The sequence below is a fragment of the Narcine bancroftii genome, chromosome 1 (genome assembly GCF_036971445.1).
Source record: "Narcine bancroftii isolate sNarBan1 chromosome 1, sNarBan1.hap1, whole genome shotgun sequence".
Classification (NCBI taxonomy): domain Eukaryota; kingdom Metazoa; phylum Chordata; class Chondrichthyes; order Torpediniformes; family Narcinidae; genus Narcine; species Narcine bancroftii.
This window is the reverse complement of record NC_091469.1, coordinates 456,651,506-456,678,275: the sequence shown is the minus strand read 5'-3', so window position 1 is coordinate 456,678,275 and position 26,770 is coordinate 456,651,506. Positions and strand designations below refer to the sequence as shown.

Genomic DNA, 26,770 nt, shown 5'->3' with positions numbered 1-26,770 from the left:
ATCCTTAAAAATCTATAGGAAATAAATTTTAATCTCTTTACAACTGTATTTCAGATGGAGCTTCAACCCAATCCAGTAACTGCTGGATTTTCTGTATCTGGACAATGGCTTGTGGTCTTCTCTACATTAGATGGTTAGAAGATTCCAATTCAAATGGAAAAACTCTAGACCTCCAACAATGTTTCAATGGTTCTCTCATTTAATGTCTTGCTTAAGTTTAGAAAAAAATTAATATCATGTATTTGATTCATTGGTAAAATTTGAATATACCTGGCAACTTTTTATGTCTTATTTCCATTCGATGTAAAAGTTTTTTAATGTAATTAGATGTACACACTCTTCCAGATCAGATATAGTCTTTGTTTTTTTCATTCACGAGTTGAATCAAAAGCTACAAAAGATATGTGACCCTCAGATAAGCTGCTCAAATGTTTTTTTTTGGTTAGTTTTCTTTTTTTTTGATAGAGTAGGTTAGATTTTTTTAATATATAGTGTGTATAATATTTTTGATGTCTTTTCTGACTTCATCCAGTGCAGTGGCAGGGGGGTCAACTTTATACTCTGTTTTATCTTGATATTGTTTTTTTCAGTTTAGTTCCCTTTTCTTCATTGTACTGTATTTATTATAAACCTAATAAAAAAGGTTGGAAAATAAACTTAAAAAGGCAAGGCATATTTATATCCACTGGTGAGCATTCTTTGTGATTGCATCAAATTGGAGGCTCCGGGACAAATCCTCGGAGATGTTCACACCCAGAAATTTGAAGTTCTTGACCCTCTCCACTACTGAGCCCAGATCTGATGCAAGCAAATGGGGTAAGTATATACAGTGCCATCTAGGCACTCCACTGCATTCACTTGCCAAGGCTGTTGTGAATCAGTTCTTTGTGGGCCCTCCAGAGCATAACCGAAGGAAGATCTCTCGCACTCAGGAAGCTGGGATATGAATTATATTTCTCCTCTCAGCCACTCATGCAATGGGAGAGAATACATTCAGGCCCCATTTCGAAAACATCCTCTACTATCTAGCACAGAGCTGTAGGATGTATATGTTGGGTGGAATGAATCATAAAGTCAGAGATGAACAGCAGAAAAATTGGCCATGCAGCCCTCCAATTGCATGCCAACTTTTATGCCAATGTACCCTAACCCCCATTTTCTTGCAATAGGTTGGATTTCTTCTATGCCCTGCATATTTAAGTCTCTTTCTAAATTCCTCTTATCAAAGTGATTGCATCCATTACATGTGGAACACTATATACCAATTTTTCTGTGTGCAAAAACAGGCACCTAAAGTCCCATTAAAATCTCCTCCTTTTTCCCTTAAAATTATGCTCTTATTATTCATAGGATATCAATTTTGTGCAAGAGACGGGAGAGAAGAAAAAGGGGGAGAGAAGAGCAAGGGAGAGAAGAGGAGTAGAGGGAAGAGAAAGGGAGAGGGAAGACAGAAGAGAGGGGAGAAAAAAGAGAGGGGAGAGAAAAGAGGGGAGAGAGAAAAAGGGGAGAGAAAAGGGGAGGGGAGAGAGAGGAGGAGGGGAAGAGGGGATAGAGGAGAGTGGAAGAGAGGAAGGGGAGAGGAGAGAGGATGAGAGAGGAGAGGTGATGGGGATTGAAAGGGAGAGAAGAGAGAGGGGGAAGAGAGTAAGTGGGTGAGGGAAAGAAACTGGGTGCGAGGGGGGGAGCGGGTGAGAGGGGGAATGGGGAGAAGAGAGGGGAAAGGGAGAAGGGGAAAAGGAATGGAGAGAGAGGAAGAGAGGATATGGTCAGAATCAGAATTTATTGTCATGGACAAGTCAAGAAATACCGTGTTTTACAGCAGCGTCATAGAGCAAACATTCATATTAAAACAATCTCACAACATTACTATAAAAAAGTTATTTTTCTTATAGTGCTTGAAAAGAAAAGCAGTGACTATGGTTCATTGACTATTCCGGAATCTGATGGCAGCGGGGAAGAAGCTGTCCTCGTGCTGTTGAGTGCTCATCTTTAGAGTCCTGTACATTTTTCTCAATGATAGCAGAGTGAAGAGGCCATGTCCTGGGTGTTGGGGGTCTTTGAGGATAGAGGCTGCTTGTTTAAGATACCACCTCATGTAGATGTTCTCGATGGAGTGAAGTCTGGTGCCTGTGATGTCACAGGCTGAGTTAACAACAGTCTGGAGTTTATTCTTGTCCTGAGAGTTGGCACCTCCACACCAGGCAGTGATGCAGCCAGCCAAAATGCTGTAGAAGTTTACAAGAGCCTTTGGTGACATACCAAATCTCCTCAGACACGTCACAAAGTAAAGCTGCTGGTGAGCCTTCTTTGTGATTGCATCAATGTGGAGGCACCAGGATAGATCCTCAGAGTTGTTCACACTCAGGAATTTAAAGTTCTTGACCCTCTCCAATACTGAACTGTGATAGAACAGATTCTAGCACCAATGTGTATATGTACATATGTACAGATGGTCGTGTAGGATGACTGTGTTTGGCTGAGAGCATAGCCACACCTACTGGCAGGTCTTAAACGATTGCTCCTAGCCAGACCAGGTCATTCTGGACTGGTCGACCTACTTGTGATATGCTCCAGTCTTTTAGTTAATAAAAGCCTTGGTTTGGATCAACAAGTCTTTGGTTCTTTTGACATGTACTACATGAACCCTTGATGAGGACTGGGTCATATTCCCCTGACTTTCTCCTGAAGTCCACAATCATCTCCTTGATTTTGCTGATGTTGAGTGCAAGGTTGTTTTCATTACACCATTCAAAGAGCTGACCTATCTCCCTCCTGGACGCTTCCTCATTGCTGTTTGTGATTCTGCCGACAACTGTGGTGTCATTGGCAAACTTGTAGATAGCATTGGAGTTGTTCCAGCCCACACAATCATGGGTGTATAACAAGTAGAGCAGTGGGCTAAGCAGGCATCCTTGGGATAGTGCTTGTTTTGATAATCATCGAGGAGGAGACGTTGTTTCCAATTTGTACTGACTGTGGTCGTCCAATGAGTAAGTCAAAGATCCAGTGGCGGAGTCGGGTACAGAGCCCTTGAGTTGGTAGCTTCTTGACCAGCACTGAAGTAATAATGGTATGAAGGCTGAGTTTAGTCAATGAGAGGCATAAATATAGTAGGTAGCCAGAATGTTTTTGTTGTTTTTGAGGTAATCCTGCACTGAGTGGAGAGGCAATGATACTGCATCTGCTATGGAGCGATTGTGACGATAGGCGAATTGCAATGTGTCCAAATCTTTGCTTAGATACATGTTAATTCTGGCCATGACCAGCCTCTCAATGCATTTCATCACAGTACTACTGGGTGGTAGTCATTGATGTAGCTCCCCCTGCTCTTCCTGGGTACCGGGATGATTGATGCCCTTTTGAGGCAGGTGGGAATCTCTGACTGCAGCAATGAGAGGTTGAAAATGTCTGTGAACACTCTGGCTTGTTGTTGCCGCCGAATTTCAATATCCTGCTAGGTACACCATCAAGGCCTGACACCTTGCAAGGGTTCACCCTCTTGAATGATGTTCTGATGTCATCCTCAGAGACAGGTATCACAGAGTCCTCAGCCTTTTCAGGAATTCTAGTAGGCACTGTTTGGTTCTTCTTCTCAAAGTGGGCATAGAAGGTGTTCAGCTCATTGGGTAGTGAAGCATCAATAGTGTTTACTCTTGCTTTGTAGGCTGTAATGTCCTGCATTCTCTGCCAAGGGATTGAGAGAAAGGAGTTGAAGGGGGAGATAGGAAGGTAGTGATAGGAAGGGGGTGAGAGAGGGGGGTGAGTCTGGTGAGGGGGGGGGTGAAAGACACATGAAGAAAAGGGAGGGAGAGGAAGAGAAAGGAAGGGGAGGAAGGGGGAAAGAGAGTGGGAGGGGAGAGAGAACCAGGTAGGGGAAGAGAGGGGTGGGAGGGGGAGGGGAGAATGGGGAAAGGAAGGGGGTAGGGGGAGAAAGAGCGAGAGGAAGGGTTGAGAGGTTGATAGGAAGGGGGTGAGAAAGGGGGTAAGATGGGTGGAGGGGTGAGAGGAGTATAGAGGGGGCAAGAGGGAGAGGGAGGGAGAGGAGGAGGGAAAGGTGGAGAGAAGTGGTTATAACCATCATGTAAGATAACCTTCCAGGTAACCTCTTGCTGGGCAGAAAGTTTCCTTGATATTTTGACATAAAAATCCTCTCATGCTTGCAAACTGTTTTCTTCGTTAGGTTCCTTGATTCCAGGTAAATAAATTTAATCAAGGCCTTTTAGTCAAATAACTCATGATTCTATTCCTTCAGTTCATTGTTGTTTAGGATGGGTTGGTCATATTCAATGTTGTTTCTACTTAGGCTTACAACTCACAGCGCCACAGTTTCTTCAACACCATTCACTCATTATATGGAGAAAATAATTACTCAAAAGTTTTAATGTTTTGTGCTCACCTCAGTGTTGACCAGATACATAAACTGACAAAACATGATATTGTTAGACTTCCGACAATTATTAGTGTTTTGAATGAATAATACCAAAAGAATCTAAATACACTCTCCAGCAGTAAGGAGAAAGAAATGGTAATTTAAAATGTGCTTATTTACCCTTTAATATTAAATGCTTAATTTGATTTTCTGTCCTTAGGTTTTCAATATAGTGAATTTGTTTGGTAACTTAATCGTGTGAGTAGCCCTGACTCTTCCACCAATAAGTCAATTATTCCAAATAGCAAAGTTCAATTTTCAACCAGAATAAACAGTCAAAAGCATCCCTGCAAAAAGATCTGGCATTCTGTTTTCAAAGGAATTGTTGAACCATTTATATGATGCTCAGAACCGCAAAACTCCCAATCTCCTGAAAAAATATCAGTTTTAATATGATTGAGAAATGGCAAAGATTTGAAATTAGCATTTTGAAACAATATCATTACAAGTGATTAAATTAGCCGTAGAGGAAGAATAACTGAGAGAGAGAGAGAGAGAGAGAGAGAGAGAGAGAGAGAACATGAACATAAAGTGGATTACAGAAATAAATAAACACGTTCTAAATAATATAGAGAAGATGCTAAACACAATTTTACATCATCAATTAAATGTACGAGTCTGCTTCAGAACAGTCTTACTTATAGCAGTAGCATTTCTAGTTGAGAAACTTGGCACATTTGATTGATAGACTAGCTACAAGGTAAATTGTATTACTTTACCTTCTGTTCTTTGCTAGATAAATTTGACAGTAAAAGGATTGGGGGGGGAAGGGAGAGGAGGGGGAACATTTAGATACATTCCAGATGGTGTCAGTTCTCTTTTCTTCTGTTCAACATTCCCATTGTTTTAATCCAAAAACAGAAATAATTTCTCTTTCAGTTTTTTTTTCATTTCATTGTTCTCTTTGCCTCCCATTCAGCAACAGGGATCTTTCTATTTCAGGTTATTTCATATGGCTACTTGATTCCCAAGGTTCAGATCACACTCGTGTTCAAGTCCTGTATAATTTTGTCCATAAATTCTAATCATTTAACATCTATTTTTCGTTCATCAGTATTTTGTGAGATGCAACTATTGGTGCAAAGCACAAATATCTTTGGGTTACAAAACTTATTATTTAGCCTTTAGTTACAGAGTTAACTTGCACTGGTCTTGATTCAGAATGGTTAACTAAGCTCAAAGAAATGCTGAATAGAGAAAGGAAAACATCAAGCACATAGCCACAAGTAATACAAGGTCAACATTTATTACCCATCTCTGCCCACATTCCTGGAGCCATACTTGCACAGCATTAGTTGTGCTTTTCTAAAGCTTATTCCACACATGTTCTTAATTGTTAAGCTAATACTTCATGGGTAATTTGAGACTGCAAACATCAAAATCAATACTACACTTTGACATTACTACCAAAAAGGTTGTCACATATTATGTTAGTTAAAAATGTGTGACTACTGTGCATCAAATGAAAACTGACTGATTTATTTTTTTTTAAGAGCACTGTAATTAAAAGTCACTTTCGTGCAACTTCAACCAAACCTGCCCAGTGAGCAAGTGATAGATTCCAATTAACTGTTTTACTTTCCACTGAAACTAAAATTATGGGAGTAAAAAATGTGTATAATCCAACTAAGCAAAGCAATGGAAACACTCAAGAGCCTGTGTAGGGACAAAAATAATTAACATTTCAGATCAATGAGCTTTCATCAGAATGACCTAATCCCATCAAGCCAGCTTCTCATTCGGCAAATTAGGCTAAAATTATACCAACGCAAGTCCTCTTTTTAGAAACAGCATCCATCTGCGTGCTTTACATGCAATGATGTGCAGAGTTAGTATTCAAATAGTTGTTCGTGTACCTCCTTCATCGGATAATTCCAGGGTATTTTCACTGTTGCTGGAGAAGTTTGGGTTAAGCTCTGTCACCTCTGACCTTTCATCTCCAGCGCTTAGACTACCCACACCTGTAGACTGAGACTGTTTACTATAACGTTTAGCCCTTTCTACAGCAAGAAGAGAAAAGTGTAGAAAGGAAAGTTGATGTCCAACAAATTGATAGCAAATAAATCAGGTTGTTCAAAAATGTCACCAACATAAAACACTAAATATGATTTTTTTCCAATGTTTAAAAATGAAATTATCTTTAGCCTTATGAAAAATCAAGCTACATTACTTGCTACATATAAATACTTGGATTTATCGACAAATGTAAATGCAGAAATTTATCTACGACCTGTGGTGGAAGACAAACACTCTGATGGAAAATACTTTCTTGATCTGACAGCAGTCCTAATATAAGCCTTTGGCCACTGCAGATCCAGGTAGCTATTCAAAGTTCCATTTTTCTGCTGTAAAGAATTACTAGTTCAGTGTACCTTTACAAACCAGTATATTTTATTTTTTAAATAAAATAAGGGAATTCCACCAAGTGCAGACAATGATTATTAAGTGCATTACAATTCACAGTGTTTCCTGTTCAGCACAATCGGATCTCAAACCAAAAATGAGCCACAGAGGGTATAAATGCTGTGCCTGCTTTAGATTATTTCTGGAAGTGACTTCTACAGATTTATTGTGAAGCCCACATATGTGAAAATTAAGAATCCTGATAATGTCACTAATTAATACCACTATCCACTGCTCTGAGAAATAAGGTGTGAAAACAGAAAGCACAATTTCCCTGATATACTATGCAAATCAAGCAAAAGTTGCAGTGCCTGGATATTCAAATGCATCCTAAAAGTGCAACAGCAAAGTTCCAACAACATTGGATTAGAGTTTCAAGCAGTGGCATGGAATTTAAAGATGATCAGCGCAGGGTGGGGTGAGAAGTTTGGTAAATAAACTAATTGACCACTGGTTTGGTACACTTCAGCTCTAGAAAGACAACAAATCAATGTTATGCAAGTGATTTTCTAGGCTGCAAAAGGGGACCACACATAATTTAACTGCAAAATGGAGCTGCCCCTATTCTGATTATTGGAATGGAAATAATGGCTTTAGTAATTGCAGAGAGGTGTCTTAGCAATCAGTAAGGCCACAAGAATATTTGCTTGGGACTAGTGATCAGAAATCTGAGGTTTGGTGGGGGGAGGGGGGGGGGGAGGTGGTGGTAGGGATTGAAAAGACCATCAGGAATGGGAATGACAAGGAGAATTGTAGAAAATTGTAACTAGGGGAAGAGGGACTCCATGGCTCATGGAGGCAGAGGTATAAGCTAAAGGAGATAGGTGACATCAACTAGTCCATTGAAGAATATTGTAGTTCTAAACCTTGTACCAGTAGGACAGAGTTAATTTAAAAGAATTTTCAAATTTTAGAGGCTGCTGCTTCATGTTTATAGTTAAATAAGCAAATCCTATTCCTGGGAGTGCTTTGGTCATCTCCCCCTTATCCTCCTTATCCCACCAGCGCAGGTGTGGGTTCAATTCAGATTTGACATATTTATCATTCCACTTGATCCAAACACACAACTTTATGGGGATGAAGTTCTCAAAATATATTTGTTGGAATGCAGTCTTTCAAAGTTGATGTGATCTCTAGTGTTAGTAGGTCTCCTTGTGTCTCTAATGCACATAAATAGTATTATCCATTGCTACAATTCTTCGTGAAAGCCATCTCATAAAATTACTGCAGGAGACTATGTGCAGTTTAGTTATCTGTGAACTAAGCCTTTTCACAAAAAAAAAATAAATGATCAATTGAATAGAGAAAAACATGTTTTCAGATGTGCATTGAACATGATCTTTGACTTGTTGGGAAAACTGAACTAACTAAACTAAATCAGGCTGTTAACAATTTCAAAGGGAACTACCTACTTTCAGAAAAAAAGGTTTGAGACATACTCAGAAATGCTGTGGAGCTGGAAGCCACTGCATTATACATCTCTCATTATACTCTATCATTGCTCAATCTATTCTCTAATCTTATGACAGGTCGGACCAAGAAAAAGATTTCAACTCTTGAATAAAATGCTATTTTTAATTTTAGTTTAATTTTTCCATTGATTATTTATGGCAAGAATTCAAAATTGTGCTGTTTGAGTCTTAATCACAATTTGGATGATAGGTTTGGAGACATAGAACATTACATTACATTACAGCACTGAAAACAGACCTTTCAGCCCTTCTAGACTGTGGCAAACAATTATTCTGCCTAGTCACATTTCATTTCCCTCCGTACCCGTCCCACCATGTTCCTATCCAAATTTTTTTTCAATGTTAAAATTAAGCTCACATTTACCAATTCATCTGGCTGCTTGTTCCATTCTCCCACCACTCTCTGTGGAAGAAATTCCCCCAAATGTTCCCCCTAAACTCTTCCCCGTTCACCCATAACACATGGCCTCTGGTTTGTATCTCATCTACCCTCAGTGGAAAAAGATGACTTGCATTTATTCAATCTATTCCTATCCTAAATTTATATACCTCTTTCAAATCTTCCCACATTCTTCTACAGGGAATAAAGTCCTAACCTGTTTCACATTTCCCTGTAACTCAGTTCCTGACACCCCAACAACATCCTAGTGCATCTTCTCTGTACTATTTCAATCTTATTAATACCCTTCATATAGTTAGGTGACCAAAACTACACACAGTTCTCCAAATTTGGTCTCAACAATGTCTTGTACAACTTTACCATAACATCCTAACTCCAAAACTCAATACTTTGATTTATGAAAGCCAATGTGCCAAAAGCTCTCTTTACAACCTTATCTGCCTGTGATGCTTCTTTCAGGGAAATATTTATCTGTATTCCCAGATCCTCCTGTTCTACCACATTCCTCAATGCCTTATCATTTATCCTTTATGACCAAACTTGGTATGTCCCTCAAACATGCAACACCTTACATTTGTCTGCATTAAATTCCATCTTCCATTTTTCTGCCTATTTTTTCCAGTTGGTCAAAGCTGCAAGCTTTGAAAGCCTTCCTCACTGATAACTATAATTCCAAATTTTGTGTCATCTGCAAAATTCATGATTGAATTGACCACATTATCATCTAGATCATTGAGATAGATGATAACCATCAATGGACCCAGCACCAATCCTTGAGCAACACCACTAGTCACAGGCCTCCAGTCAGACAGCCAATCATCCACTTCCACTCTCTGGCTTCTCCCACAAAGCCAAAGTCAAATCCAGTTTACCATCTCACCATGAATATCGAGTGACTGAACCTTCCTGACCAACCTCCCATGTAGGACCTTGTCAATGGCCATACTAAAGTCTCCATGTAGGCAACATCCACAGCCTTTCCTTTATCAACATTCCCGGTAATGTCATTGAAAAAAATTGTTAAATTGTAAAACATGACCTACCTTGCAGAAAGCCATGTTGACTAATCAGTCCCTGACTATCCTAATACTTGTATACTCATATCTTAGAACATCATCCAATAACTTGTCTCCTATGGATGTCAGACTCACCAGCTGAAAATTTCCTGGGTTATTTTTGGAGCCTTTTTTTTTGAACAATGGAACAATTCGAGTTAACCTGGCACTTCACCTGTAGCTATGTATGTTTTAGATATATCTGCCATCCCCATTTACTTTCTGTCCTAGCCTCCCTCAAGGACCAAGGGAAAACTTTGTCAGTCCCTGAGGATTTATCCACTTTTATTCATGTTAAGACAGCAAGCACCTCCTCATCCTCTTTCACCTATATAGGCTCTAAGACTTTACTGCTTGCTTGCCTCACTTCCCTTGGACTATGTGCCAGTTTCCTAAGTAAATACGGATGTAAAAAAACCATTTAAGATCTTCCCCATCTCTTCTGGCTCCACACATAGCTGATAACTTTTGATCTTTAAGGAGAATAATTTTATTCCTTACTAGTAAAAGCAAAATGCTAAAGAAACTCAACAGGTCAAACAGTATAGAGACAAAGAGAAAGATACATAACCAACATTTCAGGCGAAGTGGTCACTTTACTGAGTACCTTCACTCTGACCACGTTAGTGACAGCGATCTCCAAGTTGCCAACCATTTCAAATCTGTGTCCCACTCCCATTCTCACATGTCTGCTCATGGCTTCATATACCATCTATCAAGTCCATCTGTAAATTGGAGGAAAACTTGATTTTCCTTCTAGTCACTCTCTAGGCAGATAGTATTAATATCAACATCTTCAATTTCTGCTTACCTACTCTCTATTCTCCCTCCCTTCCCCTTGCCTTTTATCCCTTAACTCTCCACCCTCTTCCCTCTCTATTTACTGAGCCATCCCTCCTCCCCTGCTTGCTGGTGTGGCCTCCCTCTCTTCTCCACATATTACCTCCTGCCTTTGAGACCATGTTCTTCCCCCCACACCACCATTTTGTTTGGACACCTCTGACATTTTTCCATACCTTAATGAAGGGCTCAAGAACGAAACATTGGTTATCTATCTTTATCTTTGTTATATAAAGGACACTGTTTGACCTGCTGAGTTTCTCCAGCTTTGTGATTTATTTCAACCACAGTGACTGTCAACTTACATGTTTTACTTTTATTCCTTACCATCCTTTTGCTGTTAATATACCTTGCGATTTTCTTTCACCTTCTTTGCCAAAGCAACCTCGTCTTCTTTTCACCCTCCTGATTTCCTTCATAAGTTTTGTCTTGCATTTTTTATACCCCTCAAATACCTCATTGCTCTTTGTTGCCTTTGCCTGCTGTACAAATTTTTCATCTAAATTATATTCTCAATATCCTTCAAAAACCAAGGTTTCCTATGCTTATTAACTTTGACTTTAATCCTTACAGGAATTTCACCTTTGAAGGCTTCCCACTTACTGAGCACATCCTTGCCAGAAAGCAACCTAGTCCCAATCCACACTCTAAATCCTTTCTCATTTCCTTAAAATTTGCCTTTCTCCAATTTAGAACACAAGGACTTGACCTATCCTTTTCCATAATTATCTTGAAACTAATGGCATTATGATCACTGCCATTCTCCTGTCACCTATCATTCTCTGATAGGAGTTGGATGCAGTATTACACTCTCTCTTGTTGGTACTTTGATACTGTATATTGCTTGAGAAAACTTTACTGACATTTGACAAACTCTAACCCATCCAGCTCTTTTACAGTTTGGGAGTACTGTACCAGTTAATATATCAAAGTTAAAATCTCCTACTATCACAACTTTATGTTTACTGCATCTGTCTGCTATCTCCCTGCAGATTTGCTCCTCCAATTCTCATTGAATATTGGACGGTCTATAATACAATCCCAGTAAAACGATCACACTTTCTCATTTCTCAATTCTTCCCAAGTGTGATGATCAACAATATTAGCACTCCACACCTGGCTCAGGTTGGGAGGTTGGGAACTAAAGTGCCAGTTCCAATTCGCAAGGCCCAAGTATGCTGGTGATGTATTTACTTTAATTTCTCTTACAACATTTCAGATGATAATTTAAAAAAATTATAACACAATGGTACGATGCTGAGACAGAGGATACTTCCATAAAACCACTGGCAACAACCAATACAATTCTGCCCAATATCTAAAACTGAATGTTAACATCTAAAGCATTTACCTAACCCACAACCTGAATTTAGTGGAATTACATAACATATTTAATAACAAATTCAGTTTGATTTGCATTATTGAATAAAAGTTAATAAACTAGGAAATAAAACTTAAAAGGAGGCAGGACTTATACCGGAGAGCAAATGTAGACTTCTGGATTGGATGTTGTCTTCAAGAGGATCAAAGTCAAAGATGGAACCAGGATCAGTGCGCCATACTTTAAATTCTTTTAGCAGAAAAGGAAAGGATAGGAGACATGTAACAGCCTCAGTAACAAAGCTTGATTTTAAAATTACCCTTTTGTACATTCTTACTGTAGTTTTGATAAATACCAATCAGCCTCTGTTACTTCATCACAATAAAGCTATTATCCGTGGACTGGCTTTTCAAGCAGACAGGACAGTTTTATTTTATTATCTATTCATTGGATGTGGGCACAACAGGCACTCAACTTGTCTTGTTCAATCCAAATGAATGAGTAACTAACGGGGTTTGGGGTAAGGTCAGCAATTTTTCCTTCTTAAAAAAACATCATGGTCAGTTAAGGAAAACAACCATTGTACCAATCATTAAGATTTTGACTCATCAATCTTGGCTTTAACTCTACTTTCCTGTATATTTCCTATAATGCATGAGCTCCAATCATCTGTCCATCTTCACCTCTTGTAATGGTTCAGTGGATAAGCATTCCAAAGACCCACAAGATTTTCAGAGAAGAAATTCCTTCTCATTTCTAAATTAAATGGAAAACTTCTTTTTCAGAACTGTTTTTTAGAATCCAACCATCACCTCACCCCTTAAAAAACATGATCGGATCTAATCTGTCAAGCCCTCTCAAGTTCTGATGTTAGTCCCATTTGACTAACCTCCAATAATAAAGGCCAAACTGATCAATATCCTTCGAAACACTCTCAATAAACATTCTTTGAATTGTATATCCATCCTTAAGGTGCAGATAATGTATTAGATATGATCTTGGTAACATAAAGTCGTAGAAAGACATGTCTAATACTTTACTTAATACCCTTTGCCATAAAAGCCAGTGTTTACTTTGTCTTTCTGAGTACTTTCTGAACCTGCACACTGATTCTCTGCATTTCATATAAAAGGACACCCATATTCCTCCTGTATAGCTGACTTCTATAGCCTCTTATCAATTTAAGCAACATTGTTTTCAAGTCTTACAATCAAAGTAGATAGCCTCATAATTCCCTAATTTATACACCATCTGCCTAAATTTCGCCTTCTGTCAACACATTTAACTCCCTTTGTTAATTCCTTGTGTCTTTCTTGCATCTTACTATCTTTGTTTTGCCAACAAGTCTGATTGCAGTAGACTTGGTCCCTTCATTCAAGTAATTAACATAGACTGAAAATAGTTGAGGTTCCGGTCATAAACCACTTGCAACATCTTGCCAACCTGAAAGTAGTCCATTCATCTCAATTCTGTTTTTTGCGAGTCAGGTAATTCTCACCCTGCTTTCATGTTCCAACATCATCATGCCATAACCATAAAACATGAAACAGAACAGCACAGGAACAGACCTTTCAGGCTACATGTCTGCACTGAACATACAACATTAGTGCACAGTACAGGCCTTGCAGCCCATGATATTGGGCCAACCTAATATAAACCCTACCTCACAGCCATAACCTATTTTTCTTGCATCCACGTGCCTGTTTAAGAGCCTTTTATATGTCATTATTGTACCAGCCTCCACCATTACCCATGAATTCCAGACACAAACTACTCTGCACAAAAAAACCACCGATGTTTCCACTAAACTTTTCTTCCCTAACCTTAAACAGTTTTCCTCTCATAATCTTGGAGACTTCTCTTAAATCATCTCTTATCCTCCTTCGCTCAAAAGCTAAAAGCCCTAACTATGTTAACCTTCCTTAGAAGACACGTTCCTCAATCCAGCCACATCCTGGCAAATCTCCTCTGCCCTCCTCTCCATAGCTTCCACATCCTTCCTGTAATAACCTGATCAGACAATATTCCAAGTGTGGTCTAACCAGAGTTTTATAGAGCTGCATCATTACCTCATGACCCTTGAATTCAATCCCCCAACTAATGAAAGCTGGCATATCATAAGCCTGCTTAACTCCCCTATCAACCAGCATGGAAACCTTGAGAGATCCATGGTTTGGTCCCCAAGGTCCCAATGTTCACATGATACTCAAATTAAACTTACACTCTGCTGCTTGCACATGATATGTATTCCTCTGTTCCCTGCCTATCAGAGTATTTATCTGGAAGCCTTTTAAACACTGCTATCATAACAACATAAGAAATATGATCAGGAGCAAGCCATCTGGCCCATAGAGCCTGCTCTGCCATTCAATAAGATTATGCTGATCAGGCTATGGACTCAGCTCCATCGACCTGTGCTTTTCCTATAACCTTTAATTCCCCTACTATCCAAAAAATCTATCTGTGCCTAAAATATATTTAATGAGGCAGCTTCTACTGCTTCCTTGGGCAGAGAATTTCACAAATGCACTACTTACTAAGAGCATTTGCTCTTCATCTCCATCCTAAATCTACTCCCCTGAGGATTGAGGTTATGTCCCAAGTTCTGGTCTCACCTACTAAAGTAACTTTCCTACATCTATCTTCTCTACCCTTTTAATAACTTTATATGTTGCTATACAGTTTGGCGGGCAGCAGCCTCCTTTGAAGAAGACCGCAGAGCCCACCTCACTGACAAAAGGCAAAGGAGGAAAAACCCAACACCCAACCCCAACCAACCAATTTTCCCTTGCAACCGCTGCAATCGTGTCTGCCTGTCCCGCATCGGACTGGTCAGCCACAAACGAGCCTGCAGCTGACGTGGACTTTTTACCCCCTCCAAAAATCTTCGTCCGCGAAGCCAAGCCAAAGAAAAAAAAAGAAGAATGTTGCTATAAGATTCCCTCTCATTTTTCTGAGTCTCAGTGAATAAAGGTGACTCAGTCTCTCCTCATAGGCTAACCCCCTCATCTCTGGACCCAACCTGGTGAACCTCCCCTGCACCACCTCCAAATCCAGTATATCTTTTCTCAAGTAAGGAGACCAGAACTTCACGCAATACTCCAGGTGCAGCCTCATCTATACCCTGCACAGATGCAGAACTTCAATGCAGCAGATTCCTTCCCCATTTCTGCATTTAAAGCCTTCAGAATGCTTCCAGTCCAAAAGGGAGCCAAATCTGTCAATCCGACTGGCTTCTGTGTCAGTGAGTTGCTTGGATGCAAGGAAACTGGATTTGAGACCTTCTCCATTTGTATGTTTGATTACTCATCATTTATTCATTCATTCATTCATTAATGGAATCATCATTTTTTGTTCCCAAACAATGTCATATTTTGATAGCATTCAATATTCTTTCTAAATCTTCCTATCAGTAACATGAAACAATTAAATCATATCACAGTGAAATGTTATTAGTTACCATTTTACCATTTGTTTCATTGAAAATAATCAATTTGAACCTACCGAGGGCAATATTGCCTTTTTAAAAGTAATAATATGATGTAAAAAAAGATAAATAATCCCAGAAGCCAGGACACAATTTGCATTAGTATTCAATCTTCCACAATTTATAGCTCTGCAAATTAAAATATATTAATTTATAATACCCTGTATTTGCATGAAGCTCCTCCATATTTAGCCATAGTTTCCTCTCAGAGGAAACTCACACAATGCAGCATCTGGATGGGTTTTTTTTCCTATATGTTACTGCATCCTGCAGATCTTCCTAAAAACCCTGAACATCTATGCGAGCTGGTTTAATCATGGAAAAGAGAAATTTTTGGATATTTATTTTGTTAAAAAACAAACATTTGAGATGAAAATGATTTTCTGCGAATTAGTGAGAAAATATTTTACAAAAATATGTTGAGGACAAAAAAAATTGATAACAGATAACTCAAAATTAATTCTTATGTTTTTTAGGCTTATTTTTGATATACATTGCCAGGTTAATTTAATTCCATTAACTCAGAGAGCAATGTTCGTATGGTGGTAGACAAGATCAATGTTTATCCAACTCAAGTGTAGATAATAAAGCTAGAAGTGGAGAAACAAGCAGCCTGCTAGTGGCATTACTAATTCACATTTGTCAAAAGACAAATTAGCAGACAAACAATACCAATGGGACTCAGATGGGTGAAATCGCCAACCTGTAGATATTATTCAAAGGTTTAATATTAGCCTCTTCTATAGCAAGTATATACTCTTTAAGTTATGCCTTCCAATATTTTGATCAATAATTAACTAATCAAAATTCTGATAATGTGTATTTATAATGAAACACTCCAGAACAGTTTTAATTACATCAAGCAATGAATATAGCGAACATAGAAAAAAAATCCTTTCTCATAAAAGTCGATTAAATGTGGTGCTCCTTTGGGCCAGCATAATTGTGGCATGTTTTTGTTCTACATTCAGAGAGCACCTGCAAAGGTTAATGACAGAATTATCTACATGCTCTAACAAAGGTCTGTAACAACCAGAACAGTTGTAATACACTGAAGGAAACAATTTTTCAGAACTATCTTCAGATATCCACTTCAATAAAGGATATGGACAAGATGGCTTTTTTAACTATCAAAATAAGTTATTTAATGCATGGAAGAGGAATTGATTGGAATTCCAAAGTTACATCTGCAGATCAATATCTGCAAATACATCAAATAACTATAGATACTGAAATAACATTAAAAAAAAACACAAAAATGCTGGAGGAACTCAGGAGGTATCGCAGGTGGATGCAATGAGGCCCCCTGATTAATATTTCCAGCATTTTTGTACTTTTACTACAGTCACAGTTCCAGCAAACTTTTGTGTTTCACTGAAATAAATTTCAAAAATGATTATAGGGCAGCTCAACTGAGATTTTTGACCTCATTTTTGATGAGGAAGATTAAACCAGTGGGGGTTCAAATAGAAATTGATAGAATAGGAGAGAGGAAATTGGAAAATTTTATATATAAATGGGAATCAAAATTATCTGGGGAGAGGGAAGCAGCCTTGTTGAAACATTTGATTAATTTTTGGAATAAGGTAAATAACAAAATTGGAATGAGAAGTGTCGCCCTACCCTAAAATGCCTCTGATTCAGAATCAACTTATTCCATTTTCAATGGATAATTAATTTTTAAATATTTAGTCTCAGAAAGGAAGATTGCTATGAAGGAAGGAATTTAATGTCATTTAAACAACTAAAAAATAAATTTGGGATACAAAATAACACTTATTTAAGAGATAAACTCTTAAATAAACACATTTCCGAAATGTGGTGATGTAGAAATTTTGATTATGTAGTAGATACATTAAGACATTTATTTCAGCTCTGTATACTTTATTGTAGAAGGGGACTTTTAAACAGGGGATACATAGGTCTAGACAATGGTGGGAAACAGACTTAAATATTAATATTAATTAATCAAATTGGTCAGATTTGTGCCGGGATAGTATGACAAATACTATAAATGTTAGATATAGATTGGTTCAATATAATTTTTACACTAATTATATCTTACACCACAAAAATTAAATAGATTGAAGTCAGATTTATCAGATCAATGTTTTGGATGTGGTCAGGAGATAAGCACTTTCTTACATTCAACTTGGTCCTGCCCCAAAGTGAAATCTTTTTGGTCAAATTTGGTGAGTTATTTAGAACAAGTTACAGGAATTAAATTTCTACATATCGATTTTATTTTTTATTAGGTAATATTGAAGAGATAAGAAAATATCTATATATCAAAAACAGTTTTTATGATTGCTTTAGCAGTAGCAGAAAATGTATAGCAGTAACATGGAAATCTGATACCCATTTAGGTATGGAGTGATAGAAGACAGAGACACATCCTTTGTAGAAGATTACTTACAATTTGAGAAATAAGTATAATGTATTTTTGAAAATTTGGCACGTGTATTTACAAATTGAGGGAAAAGGTTAACCTCCTTTAGATGTATTAAAAGATATAAATGATTGATGCTGTGTTATGAAAGAGGCCCTCCGGCATCCAGGTTTCTAATCTTTTTTTTCTTACTTCTTTATTTTTCTTTGCTTTTTCTTTATTTCTTCTTCTTTTTCCTTTCTTTTGCCATTGGGGTTTATTCAGGGGGGAGAGGGTTAGAGGGGTTGGGGCTTACATCATCATGTTATTGATTTTTCATTACTAAGTATTTTGTATCTGGCTTTCACTACATGTATGGAATTCTTTTTAAAAATAAAAATTTTCCCCCAAAAAATAGGAAATCCATTTATTTACCAGTTGACTGTGGAATTTTAATAAAAATTAAATTTGGCAGAAGTTGAAGTTTCAAAGAAATGAAAGTACCTCCCATAATGCCTGGTCTGTTTTTTTCCATCTCCACCACATGGGGGTGCACTCCTTTATACATTGCATCACTCACATATTGAGTGTTCTTCCTTGCTCGTTCTGTTACCAGATCATCAGGTATCGAAGTGAAACCCTTTCCTTTTGTCTTTTCAAAGTCTTCATGATACTTAATCTATTTCCAAAACAAATTACATATGATTATTTTATTTTATAGTGAGAACAATTATTATTTCTTATTAAAATCACTATCTTAAAGTGTTAAATCTATTTTTAAAGTTATTTTTGCACACTCAAAAGCAACCATGCAATCACACGTACAAATACTCAGCCATACCAAGCCATACTCAGTTCTCCCCTTTCATACTGCCATCAAATCACTTCAGACAAAACAAATTCATTCAAACTGTGTGCAGTGGATCAGTTATGTGAATGTTATAGAAGCAATGTTTGTGCCACAAAACAGACATAAGCAGGTGAATTCTCATTTAAAATTTTTATTAAGACAAATTATTTTGAGTACATAACCATCATTTAAAATGAAGAATCATGCCATGTGTTCATTTACTAAGTGCAAATTTACTACATGATTTCCATTTGTTTTCTAAAGTTCATGATGAACTATCAAACACAGTTGGTAATACAGTCGAAGTGTTATCCTTTCTACACCGTGCTTTTACAAAACTGCTCACTATACCATAGAGATATTATTTTGTGCTTCACGAACACGTCTCATTTCTGGAGTGTCAAGAAGCTGAACTGGTCTGCCTTTCAATTCCTTCAGGTCAGTACCATACTGCACCTACCAATCAAATGAAAATAGTTAGATTATAAAAGTGTACACACTGCACAATATGTAGTGGGTTTGACCAAGCAGAATGAATGCAACAAGACTTAAAGTACTTTTTCTGTCATGCTTGCAACCGCTGATTTCTAAATATACCATTAAACTAAAAAAGCCAACAATTTTTATGTAGCTCTATGTCCTGTATAATTAACAAAAAAAAGGTGCAAAGACTTGCCGAACTGATATTTGACTGATTTCTTTTGGCCCGCTCCATCTCGAGAGTAATACAGACTGCTGTGCCTGTGCCCATATTTTCTTTATATTGGACCTTAAATATAAACATATATTATATGTATATGATGAAAATACCAAAGACTTAACTAAAATTTGTGTGCAGTCTAAAAAGTACTCAAAGTATGAATTCTGTTATATAAACAAACCAAGCTGATGTTCTTCTGATTCTCTTTGACACGTTTTAAATCATAGAGATCTGGAACTACTGTTCCTTTTCCAATTTCATCTTTGTAATTCACCTAGACAATATAAAATTATATAACTTCCATTTTTCAATTGATTGATGAAGTAGTCACACCTATTGCTCGCTGATTAACAATGCAAATGGTAAGCAACTACTTTATATCACCCTTTTCTTTTTTAAATATCTTAACATTTGATCATACATAACAAATAACGATTAAATAATAAATCAATTGCATACGAGTAAATACATACAGCAGGGAGAGAAAAATAATAGGTAAATAATAAAATATGCATAACTACATTTATACTTGTAATAACTCAATCTAGTGATAAACATAATGCATGCCACCATTTCACATCCATTTATTGGATTGCTATATTAAAATAAAAAATATTTGAAAAAAAGCAACAAAAAAACCTAAAAACTAAAGAACTAAGCTAAACTAATCTATCCCCTCTCTCTCATCAAGGTTATCTCTTTTTTATATTCTGAGAGAAAATAAAAATCAATAAAGATGTGGAATCACTGGCGACCCCTAGAGAAAAGGCAAAGAATTCTCAGAATGTTAAGTAATTATTGATTCTTCCAATTATAAAAAAAATTCTAAGAATGGGCCCCATAATTTCATAAAATCGAAGCTTTCTATCTTTAACATTATATCTGATTTTCTCTAAACATAAATAGGGCATTCCATCATAATTACATCACTGCATACGAGGAGAGGATGAATCTCCTTTCTATTTCAATAAAAGAGCTCATCTGGCTATGAATGTAGTAAAAGCTAAGACTTTTTCCTGAGATGTCAATAAAGGTTCATCTAAGTAACAAGAAAAAACAAACAGAGCAATTAATGGACAGGGTTCCAAGTTATTCTTGAAAATTGTTGATAGAGTCCAAGTTTGGACATTCTCTGAACATATGAATCAGGGAGGCTTCAAAAATTTTACATTTCTCACAAAAAGGATCAACATCTGCATAAAAACATGATAATTTTAGACATACGAGTTCTGTGCACCACCTTAATGTAATAAGCAGTGTCTTGCACAAAATGAGGAATCATTAAACAAGCTGAGAGTGGAGAACCAACCTTCATCTGAAAATGTAATATTCAGATCTCTTTCCCAATCTCTTTTGATCCCAAACATTGGGACTAAATTTAAATCCAGTCAATTATTATAAATGCATGCTATTAATCCACCATGAAAATAAAATCGCATATTAAAAAGCAGATCAAGAGTTTTAGTTTTAGAAATTTGTGGAAAATCCAAAAGCTTTGATTGATCAAAATGTCTAATTTGTAAATATCTCCAAAAATTGTTTTTTTTTTCGAAACTTTATTTATTAATTTTAACATATGAAGAAAGTAAGTAATTCACGTACAGAAAAAATACAAAATAAAGTAATACAAGTACAAAGTAACATAGTTAATACAATACCAATCTCGGCATCTCCCCCTAACAACTAAAAACTAAGACTAAAAAAAAAACTATTTTTAACCCCTAAATCCCCCCTCCCCACCCCCACAATAAAGAGTGAAGAATTAATACTATTAGTATAATTAAAAAAAATTAAAAATATATATTTTTAAAAAAAATCGATATATATAAAAAAAACAAAAAAAATATTAATTAAGTATTAATTATTAATCCAAAAAAAATTTATTATATAAGAATATATATGAAAAAACAAAAACAAAAAGAACTTAAACAAAAAAACAACTAATAAAAAAACTAAAAAAAAAGAAAAAAAAGAAAGAAAAAAAGAAAACATATATATAGAAAAAATATATAATAAAAAAGTTTTTTAAAGAAAAAAAATGATTAATTCAAACTTATTTCAATTGTATATAATCAATAAATGGGGTCCCCTTTAACTCATAAAAAGACATCTTATCTTGTATAGAAAAAGATATTCTTTCCATAACCAAACAAAACTTCATCTCTGAATACCACCTATCTAAAGACAATACATTTCTATTCTTCCAAGTAATCGCTATACATTTCTTGGCCACTGCCAGCGCTAAGTAAATAAAAGAGATCTGGTAATTATCTAATTCTAAATCAATCAACGGTTGCATATTCCCTAATAAAAATATATCAGGGTCTAATACAATATGAAGATCATATAGATTATTAAATACAGATTGAATACCTTTCCAAAATTGTTGTAACCGATCGCATAACCAGGCAGCATGTAAAAAAGTACCAGAAACCTGATCACAACGAAAACAAAGATCTGACTTACTAAAACCAATTTTTTTTAATTTTTCAGGTGTTAAATATAATTGATGTATAAAACTATAATTAATCATCGCCAATCTAGCATTAATCAATTTTCGAACACTAATAACGGCAGATTTCAGACAAATCTTCTTCAGTTATTGTTAAACTTAAATCTTTTTCCCATTTCATTTTATCTTTATCCCAATCTATTTTACTTTCACTTTCCAATAAAATACGATACAAACCTGATATATAACCCTTTTTTGGAAATGAGAGCACATATTTCTCAAAATCAGTTTCAGACAGTAAATTCATTTGACGACCGCATACCTGTTTTACAAAAGATCTTAACTGATAATACACAAATATAGAATAACCACTTATATCAAATCTCTTTTGCAATTCTACAAAAGAACAAAAATGACCTTCTAAAAAACAGTTAAATTATGTATTCCTTTCTCCTCCCATTGTTTCAAAATAGTATTAGATACCGTGAAAGGAGCAAGTTGATTATTATATAATGGTAATCTTCCCAACCACTTATTTTTCAATCCCATTTTATGTAATTTACTTGTCCATAAATTCATTAAATGTTTCAATATTGGTACATCATAAGTTCGTAACAAATTTTTATTCCATCGAAATAAAAATTCATTCGAAAATTTTTCAGAAATAACTGCCAATTCTATCTGTGCCCAACTAGGCGTATCTTGTGTGGCTAAGAAATCTAAATTGAGTTGCTTCATAATAAAATTGAAAGTTAGGTAGCCGTAACCCTCCAAATTGAAAGTCCCACATCAATTTTTTCAACGCCACCCTAGGAAATATTCCTTTCCACAAAAAATCCCTAATTACTTTATATAAATCCTTAAAAAATCTTTTTTTGTAAACAACAAGGAATTGATTGAAATAAATATTGTATGCGAGGAAAAATATTCATTTTTATAGTATTAATTCTTCTTAATAAACCCAAAGGTAAATCTTTCCATTTAACTAAATCTGCCTTAATCTTCTTCATTAAAGGAAGATAATAAAGTGAATATAAAGTTTGGTAGTCAGTATTAAGATTAATTAATTTGTTTCGTCCACTTCAAATTCGTAATATTTCTAAACATTGAATAATCATCTTTACTAATTGATAAAATTTCACTTTTAGTCCAATTAACCTTATAACCAGATAAATGACCATAAATCTCTAAGGAATCTTGAAGTGCTGGCAGAGAAACATCAGGATCCACCAAATACAGCAAAACGTCATCCGCAAATAAATTTATTTTATAATCTTCATTCAAGACTCTCATACCTTTAATACTATCATTCTGACGTATTAATTGTGCTAGAGTTTCAATAACTAAAGCAAACAAGGCGGGTGATAATGGACATCCTTGTCTAGTAGATCTTGTTAAATTAAAGGATTCTGAAAGCAAACCATTAGTAACAACTCTAGCTTTCGGATCATTATACAGAGCCCTAATCATACCAATAAATGAGAGACCAAACAAAAACTTTTCAAGTACTTTAAAATAAAAACTTCCATTCTACTCTATCGAATGCCTTTTCTGCATCCAATGAAACCACCATTGGATAATTCTTCTGAGATTTAGATCTATTTATCAAAGTAATTAATCGTAGAATATTATTCGAAGCATACCTATTTTTTATAAAACCTGTTTGATCACGATGTATTATCTTTGGTAAATACTGAGCCAACTTATTAGCCATAACTTTACCCACTATTTTATAGTCTACATTTAACAAAGATATAGGACAGTAAGAAGCTACCTGTAAGGGATCTTTATTTTTTTTTGGTATAACTGTAATTATAGCATTAGAACAGGACTCAGGTAATTGAAAAGTATCATAAAGTTGTTGTATTACATTCTTAAATAAGGAAGATATATCAACATAAAAAGTCTTGTAAAACTCAATAGAAAAACCATCTCCAGCAGGCGCTTTTCCATTTGGCATATCTTTTATAGCCATTTCAATTTCACTATCGATAAAAGGTTTATCTAACTCTTGTCTGTCTTCTTGAGATAACTGTGGTAAATTAATATTTTTCAAAAAAGAGTCTATTGCATCTCCTTTTATCTCTTTACATTCAGTCAAATAAAGTTTTTTGTAAAAATTACAAAATTCATCGTTAATTTCTTTTTGACTAAAAGTAATACCCGATTTATTTCTAATAGCTGGTATAATCCTAGATAACTGTTTTTTTTTTAATTGCCAAGCTAATACTTTATGAGCTTTCTCACCCCATTCATAAAATTTATTTTTTGAATGATTCAACAAACATTCAAATCGATATGACTGTAACTTATTATACTTCAACTTTAAATTAGTTAATTGGATCTTTTGGAATTCAGTAGCTTTCTTTTGAAATTCTTTTTCACAGATTGTTATTTTCTTCTCCAAATCCTCAGTTTCTCTAACTCTCTCTTTCTTCAGTTTGGATGCATAACTGATAATTTGACCTCGTAAAAAAGTTTTCATTGCGTCCCACAAAACAAAATGATCAGAAACAGAGTGAACATTATTAGCAATGAAATCCTCAATTTGTTTTCTCAAATAAACAATAAATTCTGGCTTTTGTAGTAACATAGTATTAAATCTCCATCTTAAAGTATGTTGTGTAACTTGAGAACTTTGATATTCCAGTAATAACAATGAATGGTCCGAGACTAACCTTGCCTTATAATCCACAGATATAACCTTATCCTGTAAATCTGCCAAAATTAAAAAATAATCAAGTCTTGAAAAAGATTTATGTCGAGAAGAATAAAAAGAAAAGTCTTTCTGTGTAGGATTAAATCTACGCCAAATATCAACTAAATTCAAATCTTTCATCATATTAGCCATCTCCAAAAAATGCTTATTGGAAATATTAAATTCTGCTGACAATTGTTTGAAAGAAGCAAAATTGTTTTGAATAAAAAGATCTTTGAAACTTTGAATACTTTTTCTATGCCATTCCTTGAAACCCAAGTATTTATTAAACTGAGCCTAAACTCAATCTATTTTTCATCAGTGGATTATTTGATAATTAGGAAAGGAAAATAGTAAAGAGGGTCCTAAAATTGCCAGCATAGAGATTTTATAGTAAGTTGTAATTCTATTACTACCCAGGAAGGGTGATTCACTGATTTATCCAAATGTAATCATAAAAGTTAATTTATAGCAATCAGCTATGTGCACAAATTAAGAGGGACAGAGAAAGAGTAACTGATAAGAAACTCTTCCCACCACAGAACTATGGCTTTAAAGTAGGAGAAGGTGACAAGCAAGGGATTTTATGGAAAATAAATTCATCCATAGAATGGTTAAAATCTGAAACACACTGCCCAAGGAAAGGATGGAACTTAGCCACTTGCACAACATCCTAATGGCAATGAGTTGAACATATGAACTACAAGGGCACAGAGGATTAGGGGCAGAATCCTGGAACTTGAAATTACCATATACAAGTACTTAATGGCCAACATGGACATGGTGGGCCAAATGGCCTGATTTGTGCTATGACTCATGATGCCATTGACAAAATATATTTAATTTTTCATAATGTTCCCCATTCCAAAAATCAAACTATGCTCAATTTGTAAGAAAAACCACTTCTGAAGCAGCAAGCCATATTAGAAATTAGATTTAAAAATAAAATCCAATTTCAAACAGATCTATACCTAGTAGCATCACAACAGCAGTTGAATTTAACCCTTGGTATAATGGAGCAGTAGCACCTAATATGATGAGCAAGGATTGTGCATCAATGTTTCTTCAGGCACACTTTCAGCCAGCCTGCATTGTAAGCAACATGATCTGTGCATTCAATTTTATCAGTATTTGGTGTCAGATCGGTCAAAGATGTGACTTCATCTTAATTTTTAGAATGCATTAGGGGCTTTATTCCCTCTCCAAGTGAATCAATTCATGCAGGACTGCTGGCACCTTATCCACCTTGCTAAAGATCAATTCCTATTCCAAAATCTCACACACCCTCAGTCAGACAACACGATGCAAAATAAGTTCTTATCATAAGGTGGACCAGGCCTTCCAGCAAAGCAAACCCTACTCCAATTTGACAACACGATGCAAAATAAGTTCTTATCATAAGGTGGACCAGGCCTTCCAGCAAAGCAAACCCTACTCCAATTTGAAGGAAATCCTCTCCCCCCACATATAGCATCTTTCCGCTGCTCCCATTGGGAAAGAGATACAGGAGGATCAGAGCCAGCGCCAACAGGCTGAGGAACAGATTCTTCCCACAGGCAGTGAGAATGCTGAATGACCAAAGGAACTGCTCACACCAACTATCTGAGACCCTCATATTCACAAAACAATATTTATTTATGTATTTATTTACTTTTATAGATAAAATACTTATCCTGCATATCCATTGCTTGTCTGTGTGTTATGTCTAGTTGTATGTTTGCATGTTTTGCACCGAGGATCAGAGAACACTGTTACGTTGGGTTGTACTTATGTAGATGACAATAAACTTGACTTGAAATTCATTTCTGTATAATTTTACCTTTAGTACTAGCCAAGTTTTATGAACGAGAAACAAAAATAGCAGATGCCAAAAATGTTCAATTTTCCAAAAATGCAGCATTGACGGAAAGATTGGGTGACAATTATATCAATCTGATAGCTTATTCCCAATTTGCTTCCCAACCCCCCCCCCCCCCCCCCACCACTCACAATACTACCAGCAGTGGAGGCTGGTATTGTCATGGCAGGTAACATCAGCTCCCTGGGCATTTACATGCATGGTTACAGTCTGATGTTCAGACAGGAATCCAGCTGTGGATGACAGAATATTTTGACAATCCCATAACAAAGCACTTACTGAGTGGCAGCCTGATGATACACTAACAAGGACCTGAATGTGTGATGAATTCTTGACAAATAATTTGAAATGCTTGATTTATCCAACATGCTATTTAGAATTTCTGCTGTTATATTTCTACACATTTTATGTCTTGATAAGAAAAACCTAATTGACTA

At 35.9% G+C, this 26,770-nt stretch overlaps 2 protein-coding genes across 4 annotated transcripts in view; both read right to left on the bottom strand.

The window, feature by feature from the left end:
* Positions 1 to 26,770, bottom strand: part of nebl (nebulette) — a 379,969-nt gene that overhangs the window by 18,191 nt on the left and 335,008 nt on the right. The window contains exons 5-7 of one of the 3 annotated variants that reach the window (XM_069914655.1): positions 18,280 to 18,454; positions 12,077 to 12,169; positions 6,286 to 6,429 (exon numbers count right to left, since the gene is read on the bottom strand). In XM_069914655.1, coding sequence (XP_069770756.1) covers positions 6,286 to 6,429; positions 12,077 to 12,169; positions 18,280 to 18,454 — 412 coding nt within the window. The remainder of the gene's footprint in view (positions 1 to 6,285; positions 6,430 to 12,076; positions 12,170 to 18,279; positions 18,455 to 26,770) is intronic. The other 2 variants (XM_069914656.1, XM_069914657.1) reach the window with 2 other exon arrangements.
* The window catches only part of LOC138751820 (nebulette-like), a 101,694-nt gene continuing 93,729 nt past the window's right edge, over positions 18,806 to 26,770 (bottom strand). The window contains exons 18-20 of the mRNA XM_069914654.1: positions 19,507 to 19,599; positions 19,302 to 19,394; positions 18,806 to 19,081 (exon numbers count right to left, since the gene is read on the bottom strand). Coding sequence (XP_069770755.1) covers positions 18,971 to 19,081; positions 19,302 to 19,394; positions 19,507 to 19,599 — 297 coding nt within the window. The 3' untranslated portion in view covers positions 18,806 to 18,970. The remainder of the gene's footprint in view (positions 19,082 to 19,301; positions 19,395 to 19,506; positions 19,600 to 26,770) is intronic.